Raw genomic sequence first — 15,611 nt, forward strand, 5'->3', positions numbered from 1 at the left:
TCACAGAGCTCAACAAACAGACAATGTTTGCAGCACCTTTTCCCTGTAATTTCCAAATGTCACATGACAGTTTAGCCTCTTAAGAGCGAGGCAGGCTCCTCACACACTCGTCTGTTTTCTCGACTCAGATTTTCTCGAAAGACAAATGTAAAATAATGTCAAGAACTGTTGGACATGCAGCTGCTTGAGTGTCTAAAGCTTTCGTCCCAGCTGTCCTTACAGCAGTCTGCAGGTGAAAAATGGTCAAACCTGTATGACCCACATGAAAATATCAGGCTTGTAGGTCGCTCCGTGAACCCGTGGAGAGAAAATATTCATAAACATTTTTTTCCTACGGTCATGCTGCAGATGAAGGGTCAAAGTGAACACCTAGAAATATTCCTTTACCATTTTCTGGTGCTGTTCAAATCTACAGTACCCCTAGAAATTTCCCAGAAGTCTCTGCAAAAAAACAGTATGCATCAATGCACATCATGCATCATGGCCCAGCACTGACTCACACAGGCAGGTATCGAACCCACAGGCGCAGATGCTAATGAGGCCGATGTGGGAGCGGGGCTCGTATCTGCATGTGGACGCAGCAACAGAAAAGCCAATTATTTTCCCTCAATGCCCCTGTCATTTCACCTGAAAGCGGCTGTCCTGCTGCTGGCCCTCATTCATTAGGCACACTTCTCGACAGCGCCACCTTTTGGGGCCTTTTGTCATCTGAATTATTTCATCAACATGACTAATGGGGACCATCTATTTCATTTCAAATAAGATTAAGCTGCAGAAGACAGAAGACATGTACAAGTTCAACAAAAGCAAAACAGAGTCAGGGATCTTTCAGGACCCCCCTGAGATCTGGAGGTAATTCTAAAAATCTTCCATCCTTTTTTTACACAATCTAAAGTGAACCAGAGCACAAGTCCCCCCCCCCCGCCCAGATTTTCCCAGATCAAATCTGACATCAGTGGATGTTTTGTATGTGGGAATATTGTGGCTTTTGCTAACTGAAGGGTAAAAAGAAACAATTAAAAGCAAAAACTCATTTTGTTCTGCTGACAGAGAGAAAGAAAGTCACTTCATTGTCTTACAATTTCAAAAGCATTCAATTCTAACCTCTTTTTTTTATCTTTTATTTGTTCCCCTACTGAAAGTGGGCAAAGGAGTCTGGACTCAAGACTCAACAGAGTCTTCATCACCACAGACAGTTTTTCTAGCATCTCTTCTGTCCTCTTGAAACACAAAAGGCCGATGGAAACAATGAGACAAAATTCAAGAGGTCCGCGTGAAAGACACCAAGGAAAGTCTGAGATCCAGCAGCATTCAGTTAGTGTCAGACATCTGCTTTTTATTGCAACCTGATGACATTACTCTCCTCTGGTGCTAACAGGCAATCACCTCTTTATCACATGGCAATTATCCCAGCAGCGCTGCTCTGTGACTCGCCGGCTCTTAGCACGGTCACGTATGACCCTTTACAGCCCAACCAGCCAGTAACATGAAAGGGTTAGAGGAAAACAAAGGAGGGTGGGGTGCAAAAACGGTAAAAACAAATGTAGAAAAGTATCGGGGGGGTGGACAAGAGTGCAATGAGGTAAACAACAGTCTGAGGACTGAAGCTCAAAGGCCACATTGTTAGTGCAGCGCTTTTCCAAAGACAGATTTTAGAAAAGATTTGATCCCTTTGACATTTCTGCATGTGAGCATGCACACACACATGTGCGTGTGTGCATGCATGAACCTGTGCGTGCATTCTTGTTTGTATGCAGGTATGTCGGGCAGCTGTGGTGGAGAGGAAGAGTGGTACCTCTGATGTGACTATCAAAGATTTGATTCCTGCCTTGCCCGCCCTTGTGTTGAAGTGTCTTTGGGCAAGACATTGAAGCATACATTGCTCCTGGTGGTTACAGGTTGGTGCCAGTGTTCGGCAGCAGAGCCGGCATCAGTGTGTGAATTTGTGTGAGTGGACAAATAGGACAGTGTATGTAAAGCGCTGTGTAAGTATTCACCATTTGCCATAAGTGCATGCATGAATGTGTGTGCATCTAGGTGTGCATGCATGTATATATGTGTGCATGTGCATGTGTTTTTGCATGCACATGTGCATGTGTGTAGATAGATAGATAGAGAGAAAGAGAGAGAGAGAGAGAGAGAGAGACAGAGAGACAGAGAGACAGAGAGACAGATAGACAGATAGATAGATAGATAGCTTTATTAATCCCACGTTGGGGAAATTTCATTTATCTGTAGCAGCAACAACGACATTCAGAAATAATATAATATATAATATAATGTCCCCCGCCCAGCACACAACTCCATAAAGGACCACTGAGGCCACCACAGTGTCAATCCTCAGCAGCTGTCTGCACACGCCAAAGGACATGCATGTGCGCGCACATGAGTGTATATGCATGTATTCATGCATAAATGTGTGTGTGTGCATGTATGTGTGCGTGTGTTTGTGCATGTGTGCATGCAAGTGCGTGCACGTGCATGCGTGTGTGTAAATGTATGCGTGCACATGTTCGTGCATGAAAGTGTGTGCATGCATGTGCGTGCGCCTATCAAAAGTCCATCTTCTGTTCCCAAATTTGACGCTAACCAGTAAGTTCCAAATGTTGCTGTGTTTTTGCGTGTTTGTGTTGCTCTGTGTTTTTGTCTTTGTGTTACCATTGTTTTAAAGGGCCAGTGTGACTGCAACAACAGCTGAGGATTTTTCTGTCAGTCTCCCTTTCCATCCAAAATGCTAGTGCATCTCACAGCTTAATCAGAAACTGCTCTGTGAGGCTCTATGAAGTCCTCAACCAGAAGAGGCAGAGACGAACAGCTTTAGATGGCGATCAAAAACACTGATTTAAACTTTGCTCTGAGACCCTGTCTGGATGTTTATACAGAATTCTGTGGGGTTATCATGTGAGGACCTGATTAGTTCTGACTATTACTCAGAACTGGACTATAATGTGTAATGTCCTGCTTTTGTTTTCAAAAAATCATCTTTTTACTAATGGGGTTTCTCCTGTCAAAGCACACCAGTGTCGGTGCTGGTTGCAAAACTGGCAGATTTCTCATTTTTGGCGTATGTTGTCAAGTGTCGTAGCACTCCAATTTGTGTTCTGAGCCTCCTCTTTTGCCTGGTTTGACCAAAATCCAATTTACTGGCTGTCAGCTCAACTCTATAATCCTATCCACTGCTGTAGTGGAGGGGTAGCACTTTGAATTTAACATTTACTGTATTTGCTGGCTGTAGCTATTTATACCGTCTCTTCTGGAGTCTGGACCCCGTACTTTGCCATCTCGTCTTCTCATGGACGGTGCATATAGAGAGTGGGTGAACGCGTCACGTGTAAAGCCCTTCTTTTCTGTCAGTTTGCAGTTTATCAGCAAAGAAGTACTTTAAGAAGAAGATGCACCGCATGAGAAAGCAGGCAGCAGTCAATGCAAACATAAATGTCACGCTGAGATGTTAAACTAATACAATCAATTTTGTCTCATTTCTGTGTGCTTGCATGCTCCGGTATGTGGCATGCATCGGTGTGTGCATGCATCTGTGCACACATGCATTGCTGTGTGCATGTGATGGTGTGTGCATTTATTGGTGTGTGCATGCATTGTTTGTACATGTGTACATGTGTTTGTAAACATGCACACTCTGGTGTTGAGGCATAGGTTCTTGTGTGGGATTGTTTTAGTGTAGGTGTGTAGTTTCTGTTGTGTGCCTGCACACGCAGAGGTACTCATATATGTGTGCTACAGTGTGTGTGTTCCATGACACACGCTGATGTGTGTCTGTGTTTGCACATTGTAGTATGTATGTTGGAGAATGCATACTTCGCTATGTGCATGTCTATGCCTTGTCTGTGTTGTGCGTGAGTGTCCGCCCTTCGGTGTGTGCACGTGGGGACGTGCATCCTCTGATACGTGCTTGCGTGTGCACGCTGTGGTCTGTACGAGCCGACATGGGTCTCTGCTACAGTAAATAAAAGTCACGGCTGCCCGAAGCAGAGCACAATAGTTTCCCCACAGACCAACGCCGTCCCCCACCCCCTGACCCTCCAGCCACATTTGCATTTCTCCACATTTTCCCAGGAAAACGCTGCATTTCATGAATGGTAATGAAGGTGGGAGTTTTACCAGAGAAGGCCTTGCAATTACTGTGAGATGGTCAATTTGCACATGTCACTGCAGGTCCCACAGCGGTAATATAAAACTGAGGGGAAATGGAGACGCGCCACAGCCGGCTAACGTCAAAAACTTGTCCTAACGGCTAGAAACCATAGAAAAATACAAGTTCAGCATCAGAAGAAGTTCAGGACAAAAAGAGACGATTTTATGTTTTTTTTTTAAATGAATACTATGCAGGTATGATGGTGGGAACCTGTTCCAATAATACTTTTGCTAAATGTAGGTCTCCTTCCAGGTCACATGTTAGCACGCCAGCTCATAACTTCAGGATGGGACGTATAGAAAAGCACTCTGCCTCCAGAGGAAAGAGACAGAATATTCTGACTCAACCGTGGAGGCTAAAGCATCACGCACACCCAGAGGTGGGGAGGGAAGAGGAGCTATGTGGGGGGCCTGATGAAGGGCTCAGCCCCTCTGCTTGGGGCAGCCTGAGTATAGCTGGGGTGGCACGGGGGCTTCAGACGGGCTGCTGCTCATTGTGACGTCAGCTGTGAAAAAGAGAAGTGTAAATGTTCCCAATCAGACACCCGCACACGCGTAGATCCCAGACATGCTCAGACACCTGCACACGCTCAGATTCCATACATGCTCAGATGTGAAGATGTGACATTTGATAACTCGTGTGCGAGTTAATAAATGTCTTGTATGAGTTAATGTTCATGTCTTTGTTTAATTGTTTGTTTTGTCTCAAGAACCTGGTCTGCATATTAGCTGTTAGATGGCCTATGAACACGGCAACAGTTGCATTTGAAACTGTAACAATGTATTTTTTTTGTTCCATCCTTTCCAAATAAATAATTTAAAAAAAATTATGTGAGGGTTTCAGATGTGAAGAAGAACCAGATGAACATGAATGACGGCTCACCTGATCCTCAGCAGAATGACTGACTGTTGTTTTAGCTGTTTCTGTCATTTTATGCAGAAATGTTCTAACTTTATACAGCAAATGTCTGAATCTCTTCACCACTCACTGCTTCAGGGACAATAAAGAGTGTTCGCCGTTTTGTTGAGGTGTCTGAATCCAAAGTTCTAGAAATGACTCTGTCAGACATAGCCCAGGTTTACTTATGGGTGTCATGTGTTTGCTGCTTTCAACGATTGAACATTCCTTGTATGAGTCAAATGGGCGGGGCATCCCGCTGCCTCCTTTGGGGAGGAATATTATTTTTGTTGTTTCTAAAAAAAATGTTGTTCTTCAGATGATCCTAACGCTTCTTTCTTTGACTCTGTGAGATATTATCAGACAGAACATTTGAAGCAGCTTCCATTTTCTCCAACAGTCTGAGAAGAAGAGGAACAGACGGCGAAGCCAGCACGAACGTCTTTTGAGGATTTGGGTTGTCAGGTCCGTGGAGGGTCGTAGACGAGCGGCTGCAGCTTCAGTGGAGCGCAGGAGTGTCTGCAGTTCCCTTAGGGGTTGTACGGTCACTTCAAGGAACGTCATGAAAATGGAACGTACGCCAGCATCACCTGTATGTGGAACTTTCATTATCCTTAAAAATACTTCACGATACACTTACCACACCCACAACAATAATTACGCCACACTGTGGTCATTAATAAGGTGTGAGTACTGGCTCCATACTAACCACACACAAATGCTGAACGCATGGCGTGCCCCTTACCGCTTTGACCATTTTTCCCCGGCAGACAGCTTTAGAAAGGATCAGCTCAGTGTCTGCTGGTTAGTTTTGATCATAGGTTGACCTCTGCTGTAAACGGACTGCTCTAGTTGTGTTGGTTCTTCTGCGGCACGTTTAAAACGACCTTTCCAACTCACCGCATGTGCATAAGAGCTGTACGTGCTGAAGGGAAGGGCGATGGCGGGATTGAAGATGCCAAACTGCCCCACCATCTGCTGCATGCGTCTGATGGTGCGCTCTTTGTCTGTGTCGGCGAACTTGACCACCAAGCTGGAGGAAGCGCCCTGAGGGTCAGACAGAAACAGGAGAAGATCATGGTTTGCTCAGTCAAACACAGAGGAGCACATGTGACGCGTGATCCTCTTCATCTGTGATCGGCTGCATTTCACAGGACGGAATAATGCAGAAAAAGCCTTCATCATTTCCCAGTGGACACTGTGAGCAGCAGCTGTTGTTACTTGAACACCTTCTCTGCTCTTCTGACTCCACGTCAGACATGTTGCTCTTTGGCTTTTGATGGGGGGGGAAGCTCCATCACCCCAAACTGAGGCTCACATCCATAAACATGAAACCCAAAGAGAAACGTAAACAGAGGTGCTTTGACAGCAGAGAGGAAGTCACTACAGAGAGAAGTCTGTACTGTCCATTCCTGTGACTGAAAACCTCCCATGCAGAGAAGAGAGAAACAATTTACTAACCTGGATACAGGTGCGTTTACATGTTCAGACCTGCTCCTTTCATCCTGCCGGTTAGGCTGATTTACCGGACAAATCCTGCTTTTTGTGGTAAAAGCACCAAATTTGGTTTGGATGCACTTTAGGATCCTCTCTTTCACAAAAGCACATTTACCACAAAAATGTTTTAAAACTAGTGGGTTTGTTTTTTTAAATGGCTGTCTTACACTCAAATGTTACAAACAGATTTAATTTCTACTTTGCCCCACTCTCAACAATATGGGCTGTTCATGCAGAAAATGCAGTCTTTACCTACAGAATACTCAAACTATATTTCAAAAGCTTGGATTTTCTGGAACACTGGTTTTATCAGCTGCAATCAGGCCAAATGTGCTGCTTCCACCACAAAATACCTGATTATTTTTAGTCATCGGCTCCACTACTCCTGCTCTTTCTAACTTTGCATCTCTTCATCAACGCTGCGTCTTTGTGTGACCCAATAATGAAAGCAGCATTTGATCGAGCACTACTGTTGACCTTTAGGGTGCTCCGCCTCTTTCTGAACCCTCCTCCCCCAAGAAACCAATCGATTGGCATAAAAGGCCGGAATATTTCTCTGGTCTGACAGTTCAGTAAAGGTTGAGTGTCAGATTTGATACGAGGCTCCATAAAATTGAAGCAGGACTGTCAATAGAGTAGTGATGTGCAAGGACTGAAGGCTGGGCGGGGGCTACAAAGTGGGGCTCAGGTGTTTTGGTTTGTTTGAGATCCAACGCGAGCTGTGTTGGGGGGGCACAGGGATCTGAATGGGGATTATAATCACAGAGTTGCTGTGTCTCCTGTCTGTAGAGCCTCCTCTCTCTAAAGTCTCCTGCTGATGAAGATGTCTGCAGACAGCAAAAGATACTCAAAGACAGGCTTGGACCTTTCCACTGCAGCTTATAGATTTTATGCTCCTCTCCCCGCTTTGCTCAATATTCCCCGCAGCCCTCTCCTCCGGGTCTACTCGGTTGAATCACGGGCTGGAAAGACGAAAGGTGAACGGCCCGTTGGTTAGTTGGCTCTCTGACTGAGGACTGGCCGTCGCGGTAGTTAATGATTTAGTGACTGGCAGACTAGCTTGCTAATTGCTCAACAGACTCTTCGTCAGGCTGATTGAAGGCAGGGCTCCTCTCCATCAAACGACTGCATGTTTCGCCTCCTCCTGGATTGGCCGCTCTATTTCACAGTGAAGCAGCAGACAAAGTCAGAGCACAAAACGACGGGTCACTCTTTTTGGAGCCGAAAGAATTTGAGTTTCTACGTTAGCCTGTTGGGTCAAATTAGATACTGAATTTTTTTTCAAAAACATTTTTCTGAATCATTTTCAGTATTAGGATGAGCTGAGAAACAGCTGTGGGCTAAGCACATGCATACAGACAAAGTTCTGCTAAACCTTCCAAAAAAAAATATGAACATTTTGTTTTTTATTTAACATGTCTGATGTGAAAACAATTTGTCTGGGGTTCGAATCTGACGGTTACATTACAGACAGATTTATTGAATCACAAAATATCGATTCAGCAAAGTGTGCATAAGAATAGAGGCTCATTTATTGAACTAAACTAGAATAGAATAGAACTTTATTGAAAACTGAGACTGAAAATGACCTCGTTACCATAGCTATGTTGAAACAACAAACAAACTAAAAAGCCGCCATGTAATAATTACAGCAATCTCCAATCGCTTCTCTGGTTGCTTAGCAACAGCAGCTGATTGTGTAAACAATGCAACCACAGACCGTTTCAGACCCAGAAATGACAGAAGATGGTACCAAAAAAGAACAGCAGACAACAAACTGCACTGTCTCTTGTTTATGACATCACTGCTGCGACATGAAGGTTAGTGATGATTAGTTGTGACCAATGATCATTAATAAAATCATTAAAAAAAGAAAAGTACTGCAGTGATGTACAAATCTTGTAAACTTCTAATCAGTTCCTGATTGTTCTCCATCCCCCTGACGGATTTTTGACCGTAATTTAACAAAAAGGTCATATTCAAAACGGACATGAAAATTGAAAACCATAATTTATTGAGTTAAAGTGAGCACTTTGAGCACATGATCCATTTTGACAGTTATCTCAGCCCGTAAACAGCCCGGCCCTCTGAGGTGAGTGAGAAAAAAGGTCAAACACCTGAGAGGAAGCTTAGGACACCTGAAGAGTGTCTTTATTTTGGGAGCAGGCTGTGAGGATTTGCAGCCATGCAGCCTCTAATGCAGCTGCACAGAGAGAGGAGTGTACCTGCATGAATAATAGAGACCAGCTTTATTGAGAATTGACCTGTCTGCTACATAAGAGCGCTGTGCTCTTCTTCCTACTCCTGGTTGTAAACCCTGTCCCAGGAAGCCTGTACACAGAGACCCCCCCACAATGGGTCTTTTTGGGACGGATGAGTCTAGTTGGCGGAGCATCCGTTTCCACATTTGTTTATCTCAGAGGTTTCCCGTTTAGGCCTGTCAGGATATCAGCCAGCAGAATCACCACAGCTTTAAATAGGGGGTGGGGGATGGGGTGGTGGTGAAAGTCTCATTAAATTTTTAAGCTGCCAAGTGTGAGCACAATCCCCCCGCCGAGCGGCTCCCAGCTGCTTGGAGAGCCGCTGAAGGAAGTCAAGAAGCACTACAGAGACGCTCGGCCAGAACGAAGGCCCGCCTCTTTACGGGGTGCACCTCACTGCCGGCGAGCTCCAGCCGGCGCCGTCCCAGAGACGAAAGATGTGAACTTTTCTGCTCAAGAGTTAAAGACTGGCAGCTGCAGGACAACTTCTCTTTATATTTAGTTTAGCAAACATTTATTGTCCTTACAAAGTTGCTGCTTCTGCCTTCAGGACTGATGTTGGGGAACTTTTCCAGAATATACCGGGACTGTTAAAGTCCTCCAGAAATCCACCAAGCTTAAATCCTCCTATGGAATCTAAAACACGTTTTAGTGCTAAATTTCTAACTGCAATAATCCTCAGGAAACCCCAAACCATAACAGCCCCACCTCCGTGTTTCATCATCAGTATGTTTTTTTTTTTTTTTTTAGTAGGCAGGTCTTAAAAACCCCAGATTGGTTTCTGGTTCTGCAGTGGACCTGGTTTCTGCTGGACGGCGTTATAATCCCTAGAAGAATTTTTTCTAAACAGATGAACAGTTTTTGATAATTTTGCCTCAGACTCTCTTTCTGCGTTGGCACAAAAGGTAATTTTCCACATTTTTAGATCCAACATTTGTCATGTCTCCTCCTCTCTACTCATTAGGCAACAGAAACGTGGGACTCTGTCATCGGAGCAACTGAAACATCCTTTCAATCTTTTGGCTACTAAAAGAATGGACGCCAGGCATCGTCTAGATTATCAGAGAAAACCAGCAAAAGCTATGAAAATGATGAAAGCAGAAGGTTGTCAATGTTGTTTTAGTAAAAACTCTGAACTTATTTAAGGATTTTTAAGGATTTGAGACTTAAATCTGAACCAGAAAAACCACGACTTTTCTTTCAATGAAAACAATTATAAAGTGACTTACACGGGGCTGATGAATTAAATCAAACAAATCTGCAGTTATTTTGGTTTTGTGTTAAATACAGGCATTCATGAGAATGCATGTATGCATGTGTGCATGCATGGTGTGTGTGTGCATTCTGCATGTATGCAAAGCCCAATACTGCAGCTTAAAGCCATAGTTACATTGATGATAATAAATAAAGCCAGCATCAACAGCTGCGGTTGATGTGACAAAGTGTGCGGTTTGTTCTCATGGTACGGCCGGCAGCTCCATGGATCTACTGCTGTGTGTGTGTGCGTGTGTGGGTGCATGTGTGTGTAATTACACACTGAACGTCTAAATCTGCGTTGAAGGCTGAGCTTAAACTAACTGCACGTTTAACCAGAAAGGTCTCAGGTGTTTGTCGGCTCTGCCTTTCACTTCCTGAGGGATGAAACGAAGAAGGTAAAGTGGAAATCAATAAAAGATTCAGAAATTCATGGATGGAATGTAACAAACTCATATTTTTTGGTAGTTATAAAACCAATACACAGCTATCAAATAAAATGAAGAAGGCCTCAATCAAAAGTCAAATTATTATAACTATTGATAACGAAGTAAGCTGGAAGCTGCATATCAGACACATACAAACTAAAGTTTCCAAAAATATTTCTATCATGAATAAATCTAAATATATACTAGAATATAACTGTAGATATTTACTGTACTGCTCCTTAATATTACCATACTTAACCTACTGTATAGAAATTAAGGGTAGTGATTATTAAAGTTCACTGAATCTTTTTTTTTAATTATTTTTTTTTTTTTTTCTCCAACTTGTCCTGTCCAACAGCTAGGCAGACAGATGAGAGCTGAGGGCCTCTTGGGTTGGACATATTTTACTTTAACAAGAGGGGTTATTAATCGTCAGACAAACCAAAGGTATGTCTGAATAAACCCCCTTTGTAATTGAGGCCAAACTTTATTAATTTCAATCATGTTTGAAAATCTTTGGTGTTGGACCGGACGGAAAAGGAAAGAAGGGAAGAAGAGAGAGGGATGTTAGAGAGGGGGGGGGGGGTGATAGTGGGAGGGGGGGGGGGGATAAGACCATGAAGCAGCATAGAGCAGACAGGTTTACTGGTTGTTTATCATTACGGTAAGGTTCAAATGTAGTACAAAAAGGGGGTCAACCATGGGAGGGGTACCACTGCCAAGTAGCTCCCCCCTTGTATAGTTTAATGACCTTGTTGATTTTTAATTACAAAGCTCGTGTGGAGTCATGACAATGCAGCATCCAACAAGATTTCTTCTAAAATAAAGGAAGCAACAAACTGAGGGAGGGGATGTAGGATCTTTATGATCCAATTGATAAGAACCACAAAGAAAAGTTTCTGTGTGTGGCACTAAGCTTTGGAACGAGCTTAAGTAATGAGCTCAAACATCTGAAAGTAAATGCATAAAAGTCTTAATTTCACAATATGAAAATAAGAGGAGTTAAAGGCATTTGAATACATTTCAAATACGTGGATGTGTGAACTTGAATGTGAGGAAATAATTAATGCTCATTTTTGTTAATTGATCTTTCATGTGTAATATTGAATTATTACTGTAATGAAGCAAAATTGTTATCTGATCAGATTTCTGGATTAATGTGATAAAGTATTCTGAGAATAATTAATGAGTATTACATATATGTTACATGACGTGTGATTCACCTGATAATTTACTGAAATTAAAAAAAATAATTGGGGGAGAATAATGAGTATTCACTAGATCTGATCAGAACCGAAAAATGACGACTACCGGTATGCAAAAATCTAAAATGAAGTAACTCAGTAGAGGTGGGATGGTATAAGTTTGCTTCTTCTCACTACTTTTCAAGCAAATAAACAAACACTATGTGACTTTAGTTAATAATCACTATATTTAATACAGCCCAGCGTGTATTGTATGCATCACTGCAAAAATCTCCAGTTGTGATTTTTAGTAATTACACAATGACTTTCTTTATACATTGACATTATTTTTTCTTCTTGTTTTTTTCTTAGTCAGTGCATTTCATATCAGTGTGATTTTTTTTGTTCTGGTGTCCACAATGAATGCTTCAATAAACCAATACATCACATCAAATTAGATCTGGGACCCGTGTGGAGCATCTTTCGTCCCGTTCACTCAACCCTGATGCCTGATACTGTCTCTTTCGTAGCAGTGATTCACTGAGCATCTGAACGAGCCTCAGTGAGAACAAAGGAAGTACAGTTCATGGTTCATTCCAGGATCTCTGCTGTACCCATGAACCCCCTGCTGAGGCGGAACAGTCCACCGGTGGTCGACTAATCTCAGCGAGGCAGGAACGCTGCGCCCTCTCCTCCTGCAGTCACAGGATGTGAGGCGCTGATCAGATTTCTATAATCAATTTACCAAAGCAGGAGGTATAAATCCCTTCCATTTCCTTTCTGTCTTTCAACCCCCCCCCCCCCCAACCCTCTGCTTAAAGTCAGATGAATAATTCAGCAGCCGATGTGGTGAAAGGTGGAGTAAACAAGTCTATTGGCTAATATCTCCAGAGGTTTCCAAACAGACACAAGTGAGAGCAGAAAGCGAGCAGAGATGGGGGGGGATGGCGTGCCGCAGAAGGACATTTGGGGGCTCACTTTTGACCTACACTCATTTGGACTTAGATTGACCCCTAATTGCACTAAAATTGTCTAGCTGGATTTGGCATCGATGGATGAAACATTGGAAACTTAAAAAAAAAAAAAACCTTAGGATTCTGAGATTCACCAGAGCAGAGATGGAAAATGGGACACACGCAGGAAAACGTTAGAATTTTGCACGTGTTTTGCTCTCACAGGCCGTAGATCTGGTTTGGGCAGCACAATAATGATCAGTGTGAAAACCACAGATCAGTATTTGCTGTTCGATTCCAACCACCTGCTGCAGCTCAAACTATAAAAACCCCAAACCTTCAGATGAGAACAGGAACAGGTCTGACCGAGCAACACTTTAGTGATTATCCAATAATCATCTTTGCTGTGCATTATGGTGATCTGGTGCTCTCCCCTTATTAATTATTTTCTTAAGTGTGCTCCTCACATTATCTCACTGTTAAATTCCAATGATTTTATTAGTTTTTGCTTTTACTTGTTCCTACTACAGGTGAAAATGAGCCATTTTGCTATAACCTGGCACATTACATCTGTTCTTTTGTGCATTGTCCCTTGTTTTAACTATTAACTCTAAACTCTGAACTCATTCTGTTGCATTCACTGTCAGACAAATAGATCAATTTACATTTTTGTTTTCCTCGTTTTAGCTGGAATCTGGATCTAAACTGTACGGTTAGATAGTTCTGATGTTGCTGCTATTTTTGTTGCACCCATAATGTTAGGTTGGAGCCGTAAGAGGCTGTAAGCTACTGGGAGAGCATGTTAACAAGAGAGCTCTCAGCAACAGTAGAATTAGGGGCAGGGCTTACTCCACACTAACAGTTTCAGCCACAACTCAGGTGAATGTCTAATAAACTCCTGCCGCTCTGACGAAGCTATGTCCTAAAAAACAACACAGTTTTTTGGATTTTGGCTAAAAAACCGCGTCATCATCAATAAAAGACCACAGGGAACACTTTGAAAATAGATCACAAGATGATGGGAGTGGGAAAAAAATGAAAAACTAAATGATAATTTTAACAGCTTAGGATCATTTTTTTAAGAAACTGTGGTTCAATAACATCTGATCAACCAATGTTAACAACGATGAGGTTTAAAATTTTCAACACAACCAGATGTCACAACTTCAACACAACACCTGGATGTTTGAGACCCTTCTGCGATATTTTAATGCCTTAAACGCACAACTTTTTAGCCTGTTAAACACAAAAAAAGTAACACACAGCCTTGTGTTTGTCCCAACAGCATCCTCTCTGTGTGCAACAGTGCAGAGATGGTGCTTTGAGGTGTTTTCGGGGGAAGTAGGCGGAGTTTCTCACCGGCATGGTCTGGCTGCCGTGCAGAGCTCCAATCGCAGACTGAGCCTCTGTGTGTGCAGAGAACTTAACAAAGGCGCAGCCTGGAACAGAAAACACACACAAACAAAACACATTTTACACAAAAATACACACACAGTATTCAGGTGAAGACATAATAAGAAAATGCGACGTTTTTGTGTCCCAGGAATGAGGCTTGTTGCACAGCAGGCTGCCTCACTTCAGGCATTAGGCAGACGCTGCAGGCTGAAGATCGCACTGATGAAGCAGAAAACATGCTATTTCACAACACATGCCTGTCTGTGCACATTAACCACTAGAAGACACGACTTCAGTCAGATAGAAAAGCCAAATCCCATCATCAGGCACACAGACCAAAGAACAGAAGTGACGCTTGAGTTTGGAACATGACAGAATATTTGGAAAGGTTCCTTCCAATCAGAAGGAATGTTCCATCCACTGATATTAGAAATGGAAAACTCAGAAATATGCTGACTGCAGGAGCTAAAAGAATCATCACGTCATGCTGAAAAATGAACCGGGCTCTATACCAGGTGTGGCTTCAGGTGTAAAAGGCTGCTGAGTCACATGACCACAGCTTCTCCACAGTGGTCACAGAGCCACCATGTTCTGTCCTGATTACACCCTTATTCATCTAATTTTATTTGAAGTTTCTTTTTACTATTTAATCTTTCATGCTTTATTGGTTTATTATCTCCTGTGTGACCCCGTCACCCTGCCATTCTTTTCCTGTTAATGGGCTTACCCTTGTGGACGCCAGCCCATCAAGATTCCCATTCAGCTGTCAAACCACTGCCCCCTACTGAGATATGGACAGAGAGGAGCTGCAGCTCTGGATGACCTGCACAAGGTCTTCCTACAGTAACGCACACTATGAAATCTTTTAATTAGTCTTTTCATATTTAAAGCACTGAGGAACTCAGAAACCATGCAGAAGACATGAGACATCACTGTTGCCATGGTGATGAAACAGTGCAACAGTTGACAATCCTGATCACTGTGGCACATTATTTGTTGCAAACTTGTATTCATTTATAGTGGATCAAAACATAACAGTCTTTTTTAAACTCACAGCTGTAGAGTCTGATAGTTTTATTTTGAAAATCTGCAAAATGAATGCAGAGACCACATGTCCTGTCTCTGTCCCTGAGCTTATTAAGGTTTGCAAATATTTAAAAGGTCCAGTGAGTTAATATTGAAAGAAGGAAACAAAGAAAACCAGAAAAAGTTAAAGACCAAGACTCGCTAACACGGCTCTGCATTCAAACAAAGAGAAAGGGAAGTAAGGCGCCATTGAAGAATGGAAAGCCATCATTTCGGCACTAGCAGTTGTTTGTTTACCATCTTGGTTTGTTCAGAGCACCGACTGTATTAGAGAACTGTACTGAGTGAGTGTGACATCAACAGAAAATGGTTTATTCCAGCTCCAACCAAATGAAGTCTTTTTTTTTGTTTCAATACCGTCAATACGTCGTCAGTCGGCAGCGATTGGTCAGAGTTGGTTTGAGTCATTGTTGTCTAGAGCAACCCCTGTCACCAATCAAGAGTGAGCTTGTTGGAAGGTCACACCCCTACCAATTGAAAGCAGGCTACACAAAATCTGTCAA

At 42.8% G+C, this 15,611-nt stretch overlaps 1 protein-coding gene across 10 annotated transcripts in view; it reads right to left on the reverse strand.

Moving 5' to 3' along the window:
* The window catches only part of celf5 (CUGBP Elav-like family member 5), a 172,975-nt gene that overhangs the window by 12,923 nt on the left and 144,441 nt on the right, over window positions 1-15,611 (reverse strand). For all 10 annotated transcript variants that reach the window (XM_020702241.2, XM_020702246.2, XM_020702243.2 and 7 more), the window contains exons 5-6: window positions 13,987-14,066; window positions 5,951-6,097 (exon numbers count right to left, since the gene is read on the reverse strand). In XM_020702241.2, coding sequence (XP_020557900.1) covers window positions 5,951-6,097; window positions 13,987-14,066 — 227 coding nt within the window. The remainder of the gene's footprint in view (window positions 1-5,950; window positions 6,098-13,986; window positions 14,067-15,611) is intronic.

The sequence above is a fragment of the Oryzias latipes genome, chromosome 4, assembly GCF_002234675.1.
Source record: "Oryzias latipes chromosome 4, ASM223467v1".
NCBI classification, from domain to species: Eukaryota; Metazoa; Chordata; class Actinopteri; order Beloniformes; family Adrianichthyidae; genus Oryzias; species Oryzias latipes.